Raw genomic sequence first — 15,777 nt, forward strand, 5'->3', positions numbered from 1 at the left:
ACTCAGACTGTCCTGTCTCGTGGCTTACAAGAGGTAATCAGAAAGCTCCTCAAAAAAGTTATCAAGATAACTATAAATGGGAGAAATCAGAAAATATTACCTAACGCATAGATAATTTAACAAGCAACTTGTCTTACTTTTTAAAAATTGTAAACATTCCCAATATGAAGCTGTGGACTTAGTTTTAAGTATCAGTATTGTAACATTTTTGTTACGGCCCAAGAGCAAGGATGGATTTTCATGCTCACAGAACTCATGAATCCATGCCATTACACAGTCCTATAAAGCTCTAACTCTAAAAAATAATCTATAATTATGTCCACCTCTAAAAAATTCATATGTTTAATCAGACAAAATCTGAAATGCCTCAGGAGGTATTTCCTACTAACAGAGCTATTCAGAATTTGTCCTGATGGACAAAATGGTTTCATACCTTTCTAGACTATTTACCCTAATTTACTATAAAAAATGTTTTTAGGATAAACAGTTAATGTGGTCTACCACATACTAAGAAGGGAAATCCTACATTATACCCAAGTTAGAGGCCATCATTGGACAAAAACCTAACAAGTGAGCTTTCCCCACAACACTATACCACTTTCTCGCACCTCTCTGTTAAAACGCGTAGATCAGTTAGGATGATGTCTGGCTACAAGTACAGTCTCAAAGCAACTGTGGCTTAGCAGACAGTTTACTCTTCCCTCATGTGAAAGTCTAGAGATTGGCAATCAGTAGAGGCTTTTTTCATAGTCTTCAGGAACGCAGGCTCCTCCTAGCTTTTTGCTTTGGTTTCTGTAGAATATAGCCCTCATCTTCATGGTTTAAATTGGATCTTCAACCTTCCTTTCCATGTTTTAGATGAAAGAAATGCAAAAGGATGTATGTAAGACTGATTCCTAGAAACTACCATGTGACACTTTAGCTTATATTCCACTGGCAAAACCTAGGCCTGTTGTGACCACACTTGAGCGTGAACAAGCCTTAGAAACAGTCTTAGTCATGACAGTTCTATGGCAGATCCCATTACCCTTTTTCATCTTAGAGATAAAATAATTAAGAACAACTCAACCTTTCAATTCAGTAGCAAGATGGGTGTGAGTGTAAAAAGTCTTTTCTCAATCAGCTGTCAATGCTGCTTCTGATTCTGTAATACAAATACATCTGAGATGATGATAGTAGGAAAAAATATTCTCATAAGAAGCAATTCCGGGTTTAACTGGCATTGGATATAGCTCTGTCTTCATTTAATAACTTTAGAGTGTTATTAGGTTATATAAAAACTTGCCTCTCATTGTAGCAAAAAAAAAAAAGACATCCTGCTTTCTGATTTATGTGACTTAAACTAGTTATTTCAAAGAAAAGTTTAGCATTAATACTACTTTAACTGAAATAATTCTTGGCAGAAATTCATCACTATTTCAGTGGTCTGGTCGGCCTTTAGCTCCTTCCCTATCCAACAGGACTATTTAGATACATTTCCGTAAGAGTTCTTTTAAGCCCTGAAACACTGAAGCTAGTCATCTCTTCCATATTTACATGGCACAGAATTTTGGTGTGGTTTTCTATCAGAATTCTTTCCTGAGAAATACTGTTTCTCCTTTTAGAACTTTTGCTGCTACTTTTGTGTTTCGTACAGGCTTTAAAAACAATATGTATGGAAATACTTACTTTTAGATATCCCTATTCTGTTTAATCCACCCTTTTTTGTCTTACACTGTTAAGCTGTCTTCAGCACCTGGCATATGGTAAGCATTTAATAAATATTTGTTGAACTAATTGAGAAATCATTTCTTTGAACCATTTTTCCTTGGTCACAAAGATATTGTCCTGAAAATATGTACTTGCCTCCGTAAAATCCTAGTCATAGCTATTTCTCTCATAACTCTAGAGGAATAGTGACTGTAAAAGATACATATATAACATACATAAAAGATATATATTATCTGTATCAGTTTAATTTACTGCAAGTAGTTGTTTTGACAAATTCTTAAAAGATTAATGTGTTTTGTGACAATACAATAAATTTTATTTACATTTTCAGCAACGTGAACTGGAAGAATGGCAGCTGCAGCAAAGACGACAAGGATGTATTAATGAAATTATTGAAGAAGAAAGACTAAAACTTCTCAAAGAACATGCTACAAAATTACTAGGCTATCTACCTAAGGTAAGTGAGATTTAACTTATAACCTCGAGTAGTGGGAAAAAACCAGGATATTAGGATTTCAGAGGGCCTGGGTTACACTTGCCTCCTGCTGTTACAGAGCAGCAGCATGAGGTGGACCAGTAACGGAGCATCTCCAGAATGAGAGAGTTGGTCTTGGCACATTCTTATACGTATGAGCTGGAATTACTGCATCTCAATTTTAGATGTTCTTTTCTCCTCTTTCAGTGTAGGAGGTCTAAAACTAAACTACCTTACAGCAGTTGTGACACTGTCTGATGATGTACAGGAAAACCTTGTCACTGGTAACACCAGTAACAGACACATGCTTGACCTGAGTCTGAGGCAGATCTGCTATACAACAGGTTACGTTTTAACTGGGTAACCTGTTTTTAAAAATACTTCCAAAAGATGATGGCAAGTTTTCATGTGTATCTGAAATACATTATGACTATAAAAATAACTGAGTTTCACAGGCCACATAAACATCTGGACTCATATAACAAATTGCCATCCTTCAAATATAGAAATTATGCCATTTGATACTTTATTCAATCAAAAGAATCAAGTGTATATTTAGTTCAGTACAAAGGAAGGAAGGAGAAAGAGAACTGAGTAATTATTACTTGTCTATAGGATGTTAGTCTAATTAGATAGGATTAATAAATACAAAATGATGTATTAATGACAAAAGCCATATGGAATTGATTTTTCTTACCTTTTATTTTTTAACATTTTTTATTGAGTTATAGTTATTTTATAATGTATCAAATTGGAATTGATAAATTTCATAATATACACTATAAATTTCAGGAGAGCCTGAGGTTTAGGTATTTGTGAAGCAAAATAATTTCGGAAGTGGAGAGGGCGTGATAATCTAAAATGATTGTATCCTTTAGGTCCTAAGGGCTTCAAATGACTTAAATTATTCTTTGGATTCTTTAGATAAGTAAATATTTAATTTTGTTTTAAAGGGATTAAAAATTAATTGGTTTAACTCCAAATCTAGATTCTCTTCTGCAAGATTGAATGTTTGCTGATTAGACATAGAACTGAGCCAAGAGCCAGTGCCATGCCTGAATCTGGCAAAGCTCAATCTCTTCACCCTGACCGCCCTCACACACACTGTAGAGCGGCTTCAAAACAAGGGTAGGGGGTACATTATGGATTAAATTACTTCTCATGCAGCCCATCCAAGCAGCAGTACTTGTAATAAAGCAGAAGAGCCCAGATTCCTGTAAGTTCTAACACATGGTCTGATAGATCAGGAAATCAGGTCAGTCCAAGAGTATTCAGTAAATAATATTTATCAAGTCAATTATACATTAAATAGATTTCATTATCTTGGAGATAACCTTACAAGCTTCATGTCCATATATCTTTTGGTCTTACATTTAGTGAAATATTCTGGCAGAGTAATACATAACATATTTTTCTTGTAGGGAGTATTCAAAAAAGAGGATGATATTGATATGCTTGGTGAAGAGTTTAGGAAGGCGTACCAGAAAAGGAGTGAAAATTGTGAAGAGAAGTGATACCAAGATTTGGTAAAATCTTACTCTTGAATGTTACCACTAGATGTCAGTGTAATTTTTGTTTTCCAGCTCAGTGAGAGTAGGAATCCATTGTCTCTGGATTTTCTAAAACATCTTTGATTTCATGATTTGTAAACAGTTATCTATAAGAAAACATTTGTTTTCTGATAAAAATTAAATTACTTGAGTATATTTTAACTGCAAAGTTAATTACATTTAATCAAACTATTGTTTTTGTACTGATAATTTGAAGATCTGAGTTCTAAACCAAACTCCATATCATAGGCTAAACCCAGGAGACTGACCTCTCCATACCACTTTTGTCTCTGTGTTTAGGAACTTTACTTCCCTGATTTGGCCAGGGAAATCTTTCCCTGTCCACTGTACAGTAGAGAGAAAAGTAAAGGGGAATTTTAAAGTGCTTTATTACCTAATGCACTTAATTGTCAGTAAGAATATAGAAACAGACTTTCAGATAAACACCATTCACAAACTAGAGCTAAATCTCTAGAACATAAAATATTCTACTCAGAAGAAGTTGACAATGGCTAGAAGGTCATAAGAGCGATAACAGAATCAAAAGTTAAACTCCTGTTACTTTGTTTTACAAGATATTTTCTAATAATTAGATATCAATTTTGTATACCCAAATTTAAATAGGAAATTTGGAATTATTTTGATTTCATTATCAAATATCTTCATTACATGTAAAAATAATTCAAACCATTAAAACTTAAAGGGTATATATATCCACCACATACTGTAGGCGAAAAGTAGATCACTTACTAATTTCCCCATTCAAGTGCCTTTATAAACTCTTCTTCAGTGAAAGACAACATCTTAGCAGCTTCAATATGCATCTGTTAAAAAAAAATTGTCTAGTATTAAGAGTAGACAATAGAACAAGAAATCTGTTAGTGTGTGTAATATGTTATCAAATTGTAGGTTTTGTTACAGGAATGTGTAACTAATTCCAATCAACATGGTATTTGAAATAGTAATTGCATTAATGGTTAGCCTCAAAAAGCCTCTGGCAGCATTGTACCAACCGTTTGAGAGAACAGTTCTAACCTTTGCAAACAGGGACAGTGGCAGAACCCTGAATTCATCTCTCTGACCACTAGGTAACTTGTGTAGTGAATGCGACAAAAGTGGTTTGGAATCAGTTTTCACTCTTCAAGATTTCAAGAGGCAAACTGATCCCCTAGGATAAGTTATTTTTGTATATGATATTTTCTTTACCCTACTTCCACATTACTAATTTACTTGCATCTGTATATAGATAAAATGTTGTGACTAAGCATGTCAAAATAAAAATACCTTAAGTAGAAATACTCAATATCCTCAGTAGAAAGGTCCATATAATACCTAAGATTTATTTAAACTTTTTCAGGTTAAACTCACCTTCTGCCTTTTTAAAATATCAATTAATTTTAATTGTTTCTTGAACCCTATCATTAATTCTCCTTTTTGTTTTTCTAGCTTCTTGTTTTCTGCTTTTAACATTTCAATTTTTTTGTGTTCTTCATTTGCTACATCCTGCAAAAGGGAAAAAAATTCTCATGCATTCTTTGTAGTATTTTAATGTAAAACATCACATCAGCAATAAAAACTATTTAGTTTTTGTATTATAAATTACTACAACTTTCATAACTTAATGATGTTCACACCTCTAGCATGTTAAGAACCGCCTTAAAATAACTCAGTTCTAATTTCAATAATGCCAAAATAGCTTATATTGGAAGGTGTGATGAATAATCAGTAGTAAGCAGAAACTGGAAGCATACTGGTGGAGATCCACATGCAGCTGGCTTCTGAGAGCACTTTTCAGTTCATGGGTTCACAGTGGATACACCTAAAGCAAAAAGTACCAGTCTTACTAGGCTGAGGAATTAGACATCAGGGCTGCCACGGGGGTAGAAATTTCCAGGTAGGAAATCCCTCAAAATTTGCAGACATAGTTCCTGCAAATCCTTGGCAGACACCTAAGAAATACGTGCAGGGTGAGCGTCCTGGGAGCCCAGGAAAGTCAACAGCTGTGGTCTGAAGAGCTGAGCAGAGAATCTAGCCACTGCCCATGACAACGAAGAGTTTGTAATCGTGTTAAAAATTAATTGGGTGAGCTCTGCAGCAATTTGAACAATGGAGAAAAAGGACTGGTAAACTTTAAGGGAGATTAGCGTAAGTTATTAAGTACAGAAAGATCTTGTACTTGGAAAAATAGTCTTTCATGTAAAAGGGAAATGATATCAGAAGGAAATATGAATCTATATATGCACACACATAAAAAAGAAAAGTATCAGAAATAGTAACATGTGGTAAACATCAGTATTTTTTCTTTAAAACAATCTCTGTAAAAGATAATTGAGAGTAGCTTAGATTTTGTTGCCAAGATGACAGAGTAGAAAGACTGAGCTCACCTCCTCCCATGCGCACACCAAAATTAGTTATTTACAGAGAACAAATACTGATGAGAAAGACTGGAATCCAAACTAAAGATGTAAAGAAGGAACCACAAAAGACAGGTAGAAGAACCAGAGCTATGGTATCTTCAAGACCGACACTCCCAGGTGGGCAGCCCACAAACAGAAGGACAATTACAACTGCGGAGATTCTCCCCAGGGAGCAAGGGGCCTAAGCCCCCCCTGAGCCCTGCACTGGGAAGACAAGCTCCCACAGCATTTGGCTTTGAAGGTCAGTGGGGCTTACTGTCGGGAGACCCAGAGGGCTGTGGGAAATAGAGACTCCACTCTTAAAGGGCACACATGAAATCACACATGCTCCAGGACCCAGGGAATTTCTGAAAGGAACCTCGGTCAGACCCACCAAGGGACAAGAGGCAACTGAAGCTTATCCTGAGGCTGTAGACATTGGAAGTAGCCATTTTAGGGAACCCATTCTACCCCATGGACATGGTGTTGCAAGCACCATTGCGGCCTCTAGCTTATAATTAGCGCCAGGACACTGCCCCACCCACAAGCATGTCAGCACCAGCCCGACAAGCTTCAGGCTAAGCAACTAGCCGGGTGGGGACAAAGCCCCACCTGCCATCAGCAGGCAGATTACCCTTCAGACCCTCTGAGCCTGCAGCCACCGTGGAACACTGCCCTTCCCACCTGAGGGCCAGGACCCTGCTCCACTCACAAGTGCACAGGCCCCTGCAGCCAGAGACCTTGGGACCCAGCCCCACCCACCAGAGGGCTGACCCCAGCCTAGGACCACCTCAGCCCTGCAGTCCCATGGCAGGATCCAGCCCACTCACCAGCACTGGGGACCGCCCCCCTGGCCCCAGCCCCACTTACCAGTAGCCCAACACAAACTTCGGGACACCCTGGATTCTACATCCAGCTGTGTCAGGAGCTGGCCTTGCCCACCAGCCAACCAAAATCAGTTCTAGGACTCCTGGGCCCCGCAGCCATAGATCCCAGGACCTGGCTCCACTCACCAGGAGACAGAACCAGCCCCAGAATTCCCTGGGCCTGGTTCAGCCCACCAGCAGGCCAACAGTAGTCCTGAGACACTTTGGAACCCTCAGCCAACTGCCCTGGGATCCAGTTCCACCCACCAGCAGGCCGACACAAGCTTCACAATACCCTGTACTTGGAGCCATCTGTCAGGAACTGATCTCACCAGCAGGCCAAAACCAGCTCTGGGACTCTTGGGCCCTGTAGCCAGAGACCACAGGACCTGGCTCTGCCTGCCAGTGGACTGTCACTAAGCCCAGGATTCCCTGAGCCCCAACCCCACCCGCCACTGGGCAGACACCAGCCCCAGGATCACCCACAGTACTGCAACCTGCCATGCCAGGACCCAGCCCATTTACCAGAAGGCTGACAGCAGCAAAGACACACTGTGCCAGCGGGGAGAGGGAAGAGGGGGTGGGTAGGACACGGAGGAGCAGGGGATTTAGATATATGAGCTACTATGTATAAAATAAATATGCTACAGAGTTACACTGTACAGAACAGAGAATATAGCCAATATTTTATAGTAACCTTAAATGGAGCATAATCTATAACAATTTTGAATCACCTGAAACTAATACTGTCAATCAACTGTAGCTCAAAAAAATATATTAAAATGATAATAGAGAGTGATGTCAGCAAGATGGCAGATTAGGAAACTCGAGTCCCTTGTTCTCCCAAGAAACATCCATGGAAACACTGATGTACAATATACAGACCAATGTAGCACTGTGAGGATTCTAAAACCAACTTAGCAGCAGCAACCAATTAAACACATAACCAAGAAAAAGCCATATTCAAAATGGTATGAAGTTTCATGGCACTTACCTTTTCCCCTCACCCTCTAGACCAAGTAGAAGGAAGCCCCAACCCATGGCTTTTTCCTCAGGATGCAAATAAAAGAGTGGAACTTGCTTGTGGCATTCTGACTTGTCTTAGGTCTGCCTGAGTGGTTTATGTCTCACCTGACTCAGAGCACTGACGGAATGGTGGCATAGTTTAGATATCTGGCTGGAGGCTCCTGAAAGCAGGGATGGGCACTGTTGCACATGAGAACTGCAAGGAGTCTGCAGAACCATGGGAAACTAGTGTCAAGAGACTATGGGCAGAGGAATAAAACACAATACCTAAAGCCCTGAGAAGCAGCAGGACTGAGACCCTTTGGGAATTAAGACCCTTAAATGAGAGACGAAAAAGCTTTAAGGCATATAGAAAACAATGAACAAAATGGCAATAGAAAGTTCTTTCCTATCAGTTATAGCTTGAAATGTAAATAGACTAAACTCCCCCAAAATGTGAAAAATGGATTAAAAAACAAGGTCTAACTATATTTTGTCTATAAGAGACTCAATTTAGACCTAAGGGCACACAGACTGAAAATGATGGAATGGAAAACGAACCTCTGAAAACAGTAACCAAAAGAGAATAGGGGTGGCTATAATGTCAGACAAAATAGACTTTAAGTTAAAACAGTTACAAGATACAAAGAAGGACATTATAAGGGTGAATTCACCATAAGCTATGGCAATTATAAATATACATATGCACCAAACATCAGAACTACTAAATATATGACACGAACACTGACAGAATTAGTGGGAAAAATAAATAACTCTACAATAATAGTATGAGACTTCAATACCCCACGTTCAATAAAGAATATAGACAGAAGAACTACCAGACAGAAGATAAGGGACAAGTATTTGAACAACATTATAGACCAACTAGACCCAACAGGCATACAGAACATTCCACCCAACAGCAGTGTAACAGTGCACATGGACCCACCTCCAGAACAGATCATGTGTTAGGCCACAAACAAGTCTCAGTAAATTTAAAAACAGTGAAGTCATGCAAGGCATCTTTTCTGTTCACAGGGGAATGAAACTAGAAATCAGTAGCATTAGGAAAATCCAAAAATAGGTGGAAATTGAACAACATACTCAAACAACCAATGAGTTAAAGAAGAAATCACAAGAGAAATCAAAATATCTTTGGACAAATGATAATGAAAACACAACATACCCAAATTTAAGGGATGCAATGAAAGCAGTTTTAAAGAGGAAATTTACAGCTGTAAATATTTACATAAAAAAAGATCTAAAATCAACAACTTAACTTTACAACTTACAGAATTATAGAAAAAGACTAAACCCAAAGCTGAAAATAGGAGACAATAAAGATTAGAGCAGAGTCAGTGAAATAAAGGATAGAAAACCAGCAGAGAAAAATCAGTGAAACCGAGTTGGTTCTTTGAAAAGATCAACAAAATTGACAGAATTTTACCTAGACTAAGAATAAAAGAGAGAAGAGTCAAATATCTATTATCAGGAATGAAAGGGGACATTACAACTGATTTTACAGAAATAAAATTGTAAGTAGAAGAGGAGGCATTGCAAGTTCATAAGAGAGTATCATGATAAATTGTACACCAAAAGTTGGATAACCTGGATGAAATGGATAAATTCCTAGAAACTCACAACCTACCAAACCAAATAATGAAGAAACAGGAAAATCTGAATAGACCTGTAACTAGTAGGGACTGAAGGAATAATCAAAATCTCCCAACAAAGAAAAGCCACAGACCAGATGGCTTCACCCGTGAGTTCTACGAAACATTTAAAGAAAAATTAATACCAATCATCCTCAAGTTCCTCCCCCTAAAATGAAAAGGACAGAACACTTCAGTCTATGAGGCCAGTAATAATTTGATACGAAAGCCAGACAAAGACACTGCAGGAAACTACAAACCAATATCCCCGAGAAATACTGATGCGAAAATCCTCAACAAAATAATAGCAAACCGAGTTCCACAACACGTAGGAAGGATTATACCCAATGGCCAAGTGGGATTTATTTGTGCAATGCCAAGGATGAACATGAAAACCTGTCATTTTAACACCCCACATTAACAGAATGAAGGGGGAAAAAACAACACTCACATGATCCTCTCAATTGATGCACAAAAAGCATTTGACAAGATTCAACACTTAAACATGATAAAAACACCAAACAAGGAACAGAAGGATTCTACTTCAATTCAAGATTCATGATAAAAGCCATCTATGAAAAGCCCACAGCTAACATCAAACTCAATGGTAAAAGACTGAAAGCTTTCCCTCTATAATTGGGAACAAGACAAGGATGCTCTTTTTTGTCACTTCTATCCAACTTAGTACTGGAAAGTTCTGGTCAGAGCAGCTAGGGAAGAAAAATAAAAGGCATCCAAATCAAGATTCTCTCTTCACTGATGACATTATCTTGTATGTAGAAAACCCTGTAGATTCCACTAGAAAACCATCAGGATAAATTAATTTGGCAAAGTTGCAGAATATGGAATCAACACACAACAAACCCAGCTGTGTGTCTATGTACTACTAATGAACATTCCTAAAGAGAAGTGAACAATTACACATAGAATACTATAAAGAAGAATAAAGTACTTAGGAATAAAAGTATCCAAGGAGGTAAAATGCTTTTACAATGAAAACTTCAAAACACTGCCAAAAGTATTTAAAGACAAAAGAATAGAAGAATATTCTGTGGTCATAAATTGGAAGACTCAACATTATTAAGATGTCAGTACTATTCAAAGAGATCTATAGATTTAGTATGATCCTTATCAAAATCCCAATGGCATTTTTACAGAAACAGATACATCCTAATATTTATATGGAATCTCAAGGGAACACAAATAGCCAATCTTGAAAATGAAGAACAAAAGTTGAAGCTCTCACACTTCCTGTTTCAAAACTTATTACAAATGTATAGTAATGAAAACAGTGTAATACTGACATAAAGGAACATACATAGACCAATGGAATAGATCCAAAATAACTCCTTGCATATAAAGTCTAATGATTTTTGACAAGAATGCCAAGGCCATTCACTAGGAAAAGATGGCCTCTTTAACAAATTGAGCTGGGAAACTAGGTGTCTCCTTGGCATATGAATGAAGCTGTACTCATATTTCATATTATATACAAAAATTAACTCAAATTTAGTCAAAGACCTAAATATAAACCCTAAAACTATAAACCTATTAGAAAAATATAGGGGAAATGGTCGTGACACTGGATTTGGTTGTTAATTCTTAGATATGAAACTAAAAGCACAGGCCAACAAAAGAAAGAAACAGACAAACTGGACTACATCAAAGGACACAATCAATACAGAAAAAGCAATTTACAGAAAATATGTGCAAATCATGTATCTGACAAAGAATTAATGTCTAGGATATAAAAATAACAGTGTAACAGTGCTGTTATAATAATACAGAAAATAACAGGTGTTGGCAAGGATATGGAAAAATTGGAACACTTGTGCACTGTTGGTGGGGATATAAAATGGTGCAGATGCTATGGAAAACAGTATGGTGGTTCCTCAAAACATTAAAAACATAATTACCATATGATCTAGCAATTCCACATCTAGGTGAATGTCCAAATTGAAAGCAGAGTCTTTAAGAGAGATCTGTACACCCACGTTCATAGCAGCACTATTCACAATAGCCAAAAGGGGAAAGCAACCCAGGTTGCTTTATCCAATGAATGGATAAACAAAATCTGTTACCTACATACAATGCAGTATTATTCAGCCTTAAAAAGAAATGAACTTCTGACACATGCTCCAACATGGAAGAACCTTGAGGACATTATGCTAAGTGAAATAAGCCAGTCACAAAAAAGACAAATAGTATATGATTCCCCTTATACTAGGTACCTAGAGTAGTCAAAATCATAGAGATAGAACGTAGAATAGTGGTTGCCAGGGGTCAGGGAGAGGGGGATGGGAATTATTTTTAATGGACATAGGTTTGCAGTTTTTGCAAGATGAAAAAATAATTCTGAAATTTGTTTACACAACAGTGTGAATGTATGTAATACTGCTGAACTGTACACTTCAAAAAATTAGGGTAAATTTTATATGTCATATACAGGTTTTTTTAATTTAGAAAGTTCATTAACTTTTTTTTTACATGAACATACATATATTCATTTTCATACTCTTTTTCACCATAAGTTACTGCAAGATACTGAATATAGTTCCCTGTGCTATACAGCATGAACTTGTTTATCTATTCTATATATATTACTTAGTATCTTCAAATCTCTGACTCCCAATTTATCCCTTCCCACCCGCCTGCCCTCCAGGATAACCACAAGGTTGTTCCCTATGTCTGAGAGTCTGTTTCTGTTTTGGAAATAAGTTTTTTTTTTTAAGAGTCCACATATAAGTGATATCATATGGTATTTTTCTTTCTCTTTCTGGCTTATTTCACTTAGAATGACAATCTCCAGGTCCATCCATGTTGCTGCTAATGTAATTATTTTATTATTTTTTATGGCTGAGTAGTATTCCACTGTGTTAATATACCACAACTTCTTTAATCACTCATCTGTCGATAGACATTTAGGTTGTTTCCATGTCTGGGCCAGACTTCAGACAATAATATAAAGCTAAAATAATCAAAACAGCATGTTATTGGTATAAAAATGACATATGGACCAATGGGACCAATGGAATAGAATAGTCCAGAAATAAATCCACAAACTTTTGGTCAATTAATTTTCAACAAAGGAGGCAAAAACATACAGTGGAGATAAGACAGTCTCTTCAGCAAGCAGTGACGGGAAAACTGGACAGCTGCATGTAAATCAATGAAGTTAGAACACTCCCTCACACCATACACAAAAATAAACTCAAAATGGCTTAAAGACTTAAACATAAGACAAGACACATATAAAACTTTTAGAAGAAAACACAGGCAAAACATTATCTGACATAAATTTCAGCAATGTTCTCCTAGGGCAGTCTACACAGGCAACAGAAATAAAAACAAAAATAAACAAATGGGACCTAATTAAACCTATAAGCTTTTGCACAGCAAAGGAAACCATAAGCAAATATAAACAGCTCATACAACTTAATAAGAGAGAAATAAACAACCCAATCCAAAAATGGGCAGAGAACCTAAACATGCAATTTTCCAATGAAGATATATAAATGGCCAATAGGCACATGAAAAAATGCTCAATATCGCTAATTATCAGAGAAATGCAAATCAAAGCTACAGTGAGGTGTCACTTCACACCAGTCAGAATGGCCATCATTTAAAAGTCCATAAACAATAAATGCTGGAGAGGGTGTGGAGAAAAGGGAACCCTCCTACACTGTGGATGGGAATGCTGTTTGGTGCAGCCGTTAGGGAAAACAGTATGGAGATCCCTCAAAAGGCTGAAAATAGACTTACCATATGATCCTGCAATCCCACTCTTGGGCGTATATCCAGAGGGAACCCTAATTCAAAAAGATACATGCACCCCAATGTTCCTAGAAGCACTACTTACGAAAGCTTATTAACTCTCTAAAGCAAAATTTAACAATATAGTGTGGAATTTTAGTGTAAGTAAAATGTGTATGAAAACAGTAGCAAAAAGGGCAGGAGAGAAGTATACCACTGAAAAGGTCTTACATTATTCATAAAATGCTGTTACTTGAAGGTAGACAATGATAAGTTAAAGGTGTATCTGATAAATTAGAAAGTATACACAAAAAGTGGGGATAATGAGCCAATATATGAGACAAAATGAAATGTTTAAAAAATATTCAGGAGAAAAACAATGGGAAAGAATGAACATATGTGAATAAAAGAAACTGCTAGTTAATAGAATCAGACCCAACCATTATTAATAATCACATTAAATGAAATGATCTAAACCTCCTAAATAGTCAGAGACTGTCAGATTGGATTAAACAACAGGAAAACTCAACTGTATGCTGCCTACGAGAAGATACAAATAAGTTACAAATAAAAGGATGGAAAAGACAAGCTAATGTCAACACTAATTAAAAGAAATTACATGATTTCAAGATTTATTATAAAGGTGTAATAATCTAGACAGTGTATTATTAACATGAAAACAGACATACAGCTCAATGGAACAGACTATGTGGAACTTTTTTAGCTTTTGCTTGTCTGTAAAAACTCCTTTTCTCTCCTTCAAATCTGACTGATAGCCTTGTTGGGTAGAGCATTCCTGGCTCCAGGTTTTTTCATTTCCTCACTTTAAATATACTGCACCACTCCCCGATGGCCTGCAGTTTCTGCTGAAAGTCTTAATGGGAGCTCCCTTATATGGACCTAGTTGCTTTCCCCTTGTGCTCTTAATATTCTCTCTTTAATTTTTGCCATTTCAATATAATATATCTTGGTATGGATCTCTTTGGGTTGATCTTGTTTGGGTCTCTCTGTTCTTCCTGGACCTGGATGTCTGTTTCCTTTCCTATGTTGGGTATGTTTTTAGTTACAAGTGCTTCAATAAGGTTCTCTGCCTCTGTCTCTCGGGACCACTATAATGTGAACATTAGTATGTCTGATGTTTACAAGAAATCTCTTAAACTGTCTTCATTTTTTAAAAATTCTTTTTCCTTTTTCTCTATTCAACTTCGGTGATTTCCACTACTCTGTCTTCCGGGTCACTGATCCATTTCTCTGTATTATCCAATTTAGTGATTCCTTCTAGTGGTTTTTTTTTTTTTTTCAGTTACTGCATTTTTTCAGCTCTGTTGGTTCTTTATATTTTCTAACTCCTTTTTAAAATTCTCACTGTGTTCACCCATTCTTCTAGCACACTGAGCATCTTTATGGTCATTACCATGAACATTTTATTGGGTAGATTGCTCATCTTCAGAGTTGTCAGAATGTGTTCAACTTAAGAAATCATCAACTTAAAATAATTTTCTATATATGTTGCTAATATAAACCTTATGGTTACCACAAAACAAAAATCTATAATGCACAAAAAAAGATAAAGGAATCCAATATAATGTTAAGTCATCAAATTACAAATGAAGAGGGGAAAAAAGGAGCAAAAAAGAACAAAGACAATCCCAAAACAGTTAACAAAATAGCAGTAAGTACAGACCTATCAATAATCACTTTAAATGTAAATGTACTAAATGTTCCTATCAGAAAACATAGAGTGGCTGAATGGATACAAAACCAAGACCCATATATATGCTGCCTACAAGAGATTCACTTTAGATCTGAAGACACACTGACTGAAAGTGAGGGGATGGAAAAACAAAGTTGGGAACAAGAGACAAAGAAGGACATTACATAATGATAAAGGGATCAATACAAAAGAATATACAAGACTTGTAAATATTTATGCACACAAAGTGGAGAACCTAGATGCAGATAGCAAATATTACCAAATATAAGCAAAGATATTGACAGTAACAGAATAATAGTAGGCGGTTTTAACACCCCACTTACGTCAATGGACAGATCATCCAGACATAAAATCAATAAGGAGACGTGGGCCTTAAAGAACACATTAGATCAGATGAACTTAACAGATATATAGAACATCCTTCTAGTGGTTTTTTTTTTTTTTTCAGTTACTGCAACCAAAAGCCACAAAATACACATTCTTTTCAAGTGCACATGAAACATTCTCCAGGACAGATTGTACACTAGGCCACGAAACAAGTCTTAACAAATTTAAAAGACTGAAATAATACCAAGTGTCTGACCACAATGCTATGAAAGTGGAAATCAACTATAAAAAAAAAAATGTAAAGGCTAAACAATATGCTACTAAACATC

At 36.6% G+C, this 15,777-nt stretch overlaps 2 protein-coding genes across 7 annotated transcripts in view; one reads left to right on the top strand and one right to left on the bottom strand.

Moving 5' to 3' along the window:
- MNS1 (meiosis specific nuclear structural 1) overlaps positions 1–3,897 on the top strand; it is an 86,440-nt gene extending 82,543 nt beyond the window's left edge. For all 4 annotated transcript variants that reach the window (XM_072962377.1, XM_072962376.1, XM_072962378.1 and 1 more), the window contains 2 exons: positions 2,042–2,167; positions 3,607–3,897. In XM_072962377.1, the coding sequence (XP_072818478.1) occupies positions 2,042–2,167; positions 3,607–3,699 (219 nt within the window). In that variant the 3' untranslated portion in view covers positions 3,700–3,897. The remainder of the gene's footprint in view (positions 1–2,041; positions 2,168–3,606) is intronic.
- Positions 2,869–15,777, bottom strand: part of TEX9 (testis expressed 9) — a 60,621-nt gene continuing 47,712 nt past the window's right edge. For all 3 annotated transcript variants that reach the window (XM_006210957.4, XM_072962379.1, XM_072962380.1), the window contains 2 exons: positions 5,104–5,238; positions 2,869–4,559 (listed from right to left, as the gene is read on the bottom strand). In XM_006210957.4, the coding sequence (XP_006211019.2) occupies positions 4,485–4,559; positions 5,104–5,238 (210 nt within the window). In that variant the 3' untranslated portion in view covers positions 2,869–4,484. The remainder of the gene's footprint in view (positions 4,560–5,103; positions 5,239–15,777) is intronic.

The sequence above is a fragment of the Vicugna pacos genome, chromosome 6 (genome assembly GCF_048564905.1).
Source record: "Vicugna pacos chromosome 6, VicPac4, whole genome shotgun sequence".
NCBI lineage: Eukaryota > Metazoa > Chordata > Mammalia > Artiodactyla > Camelidae > Vicugna > Vicugna pacos.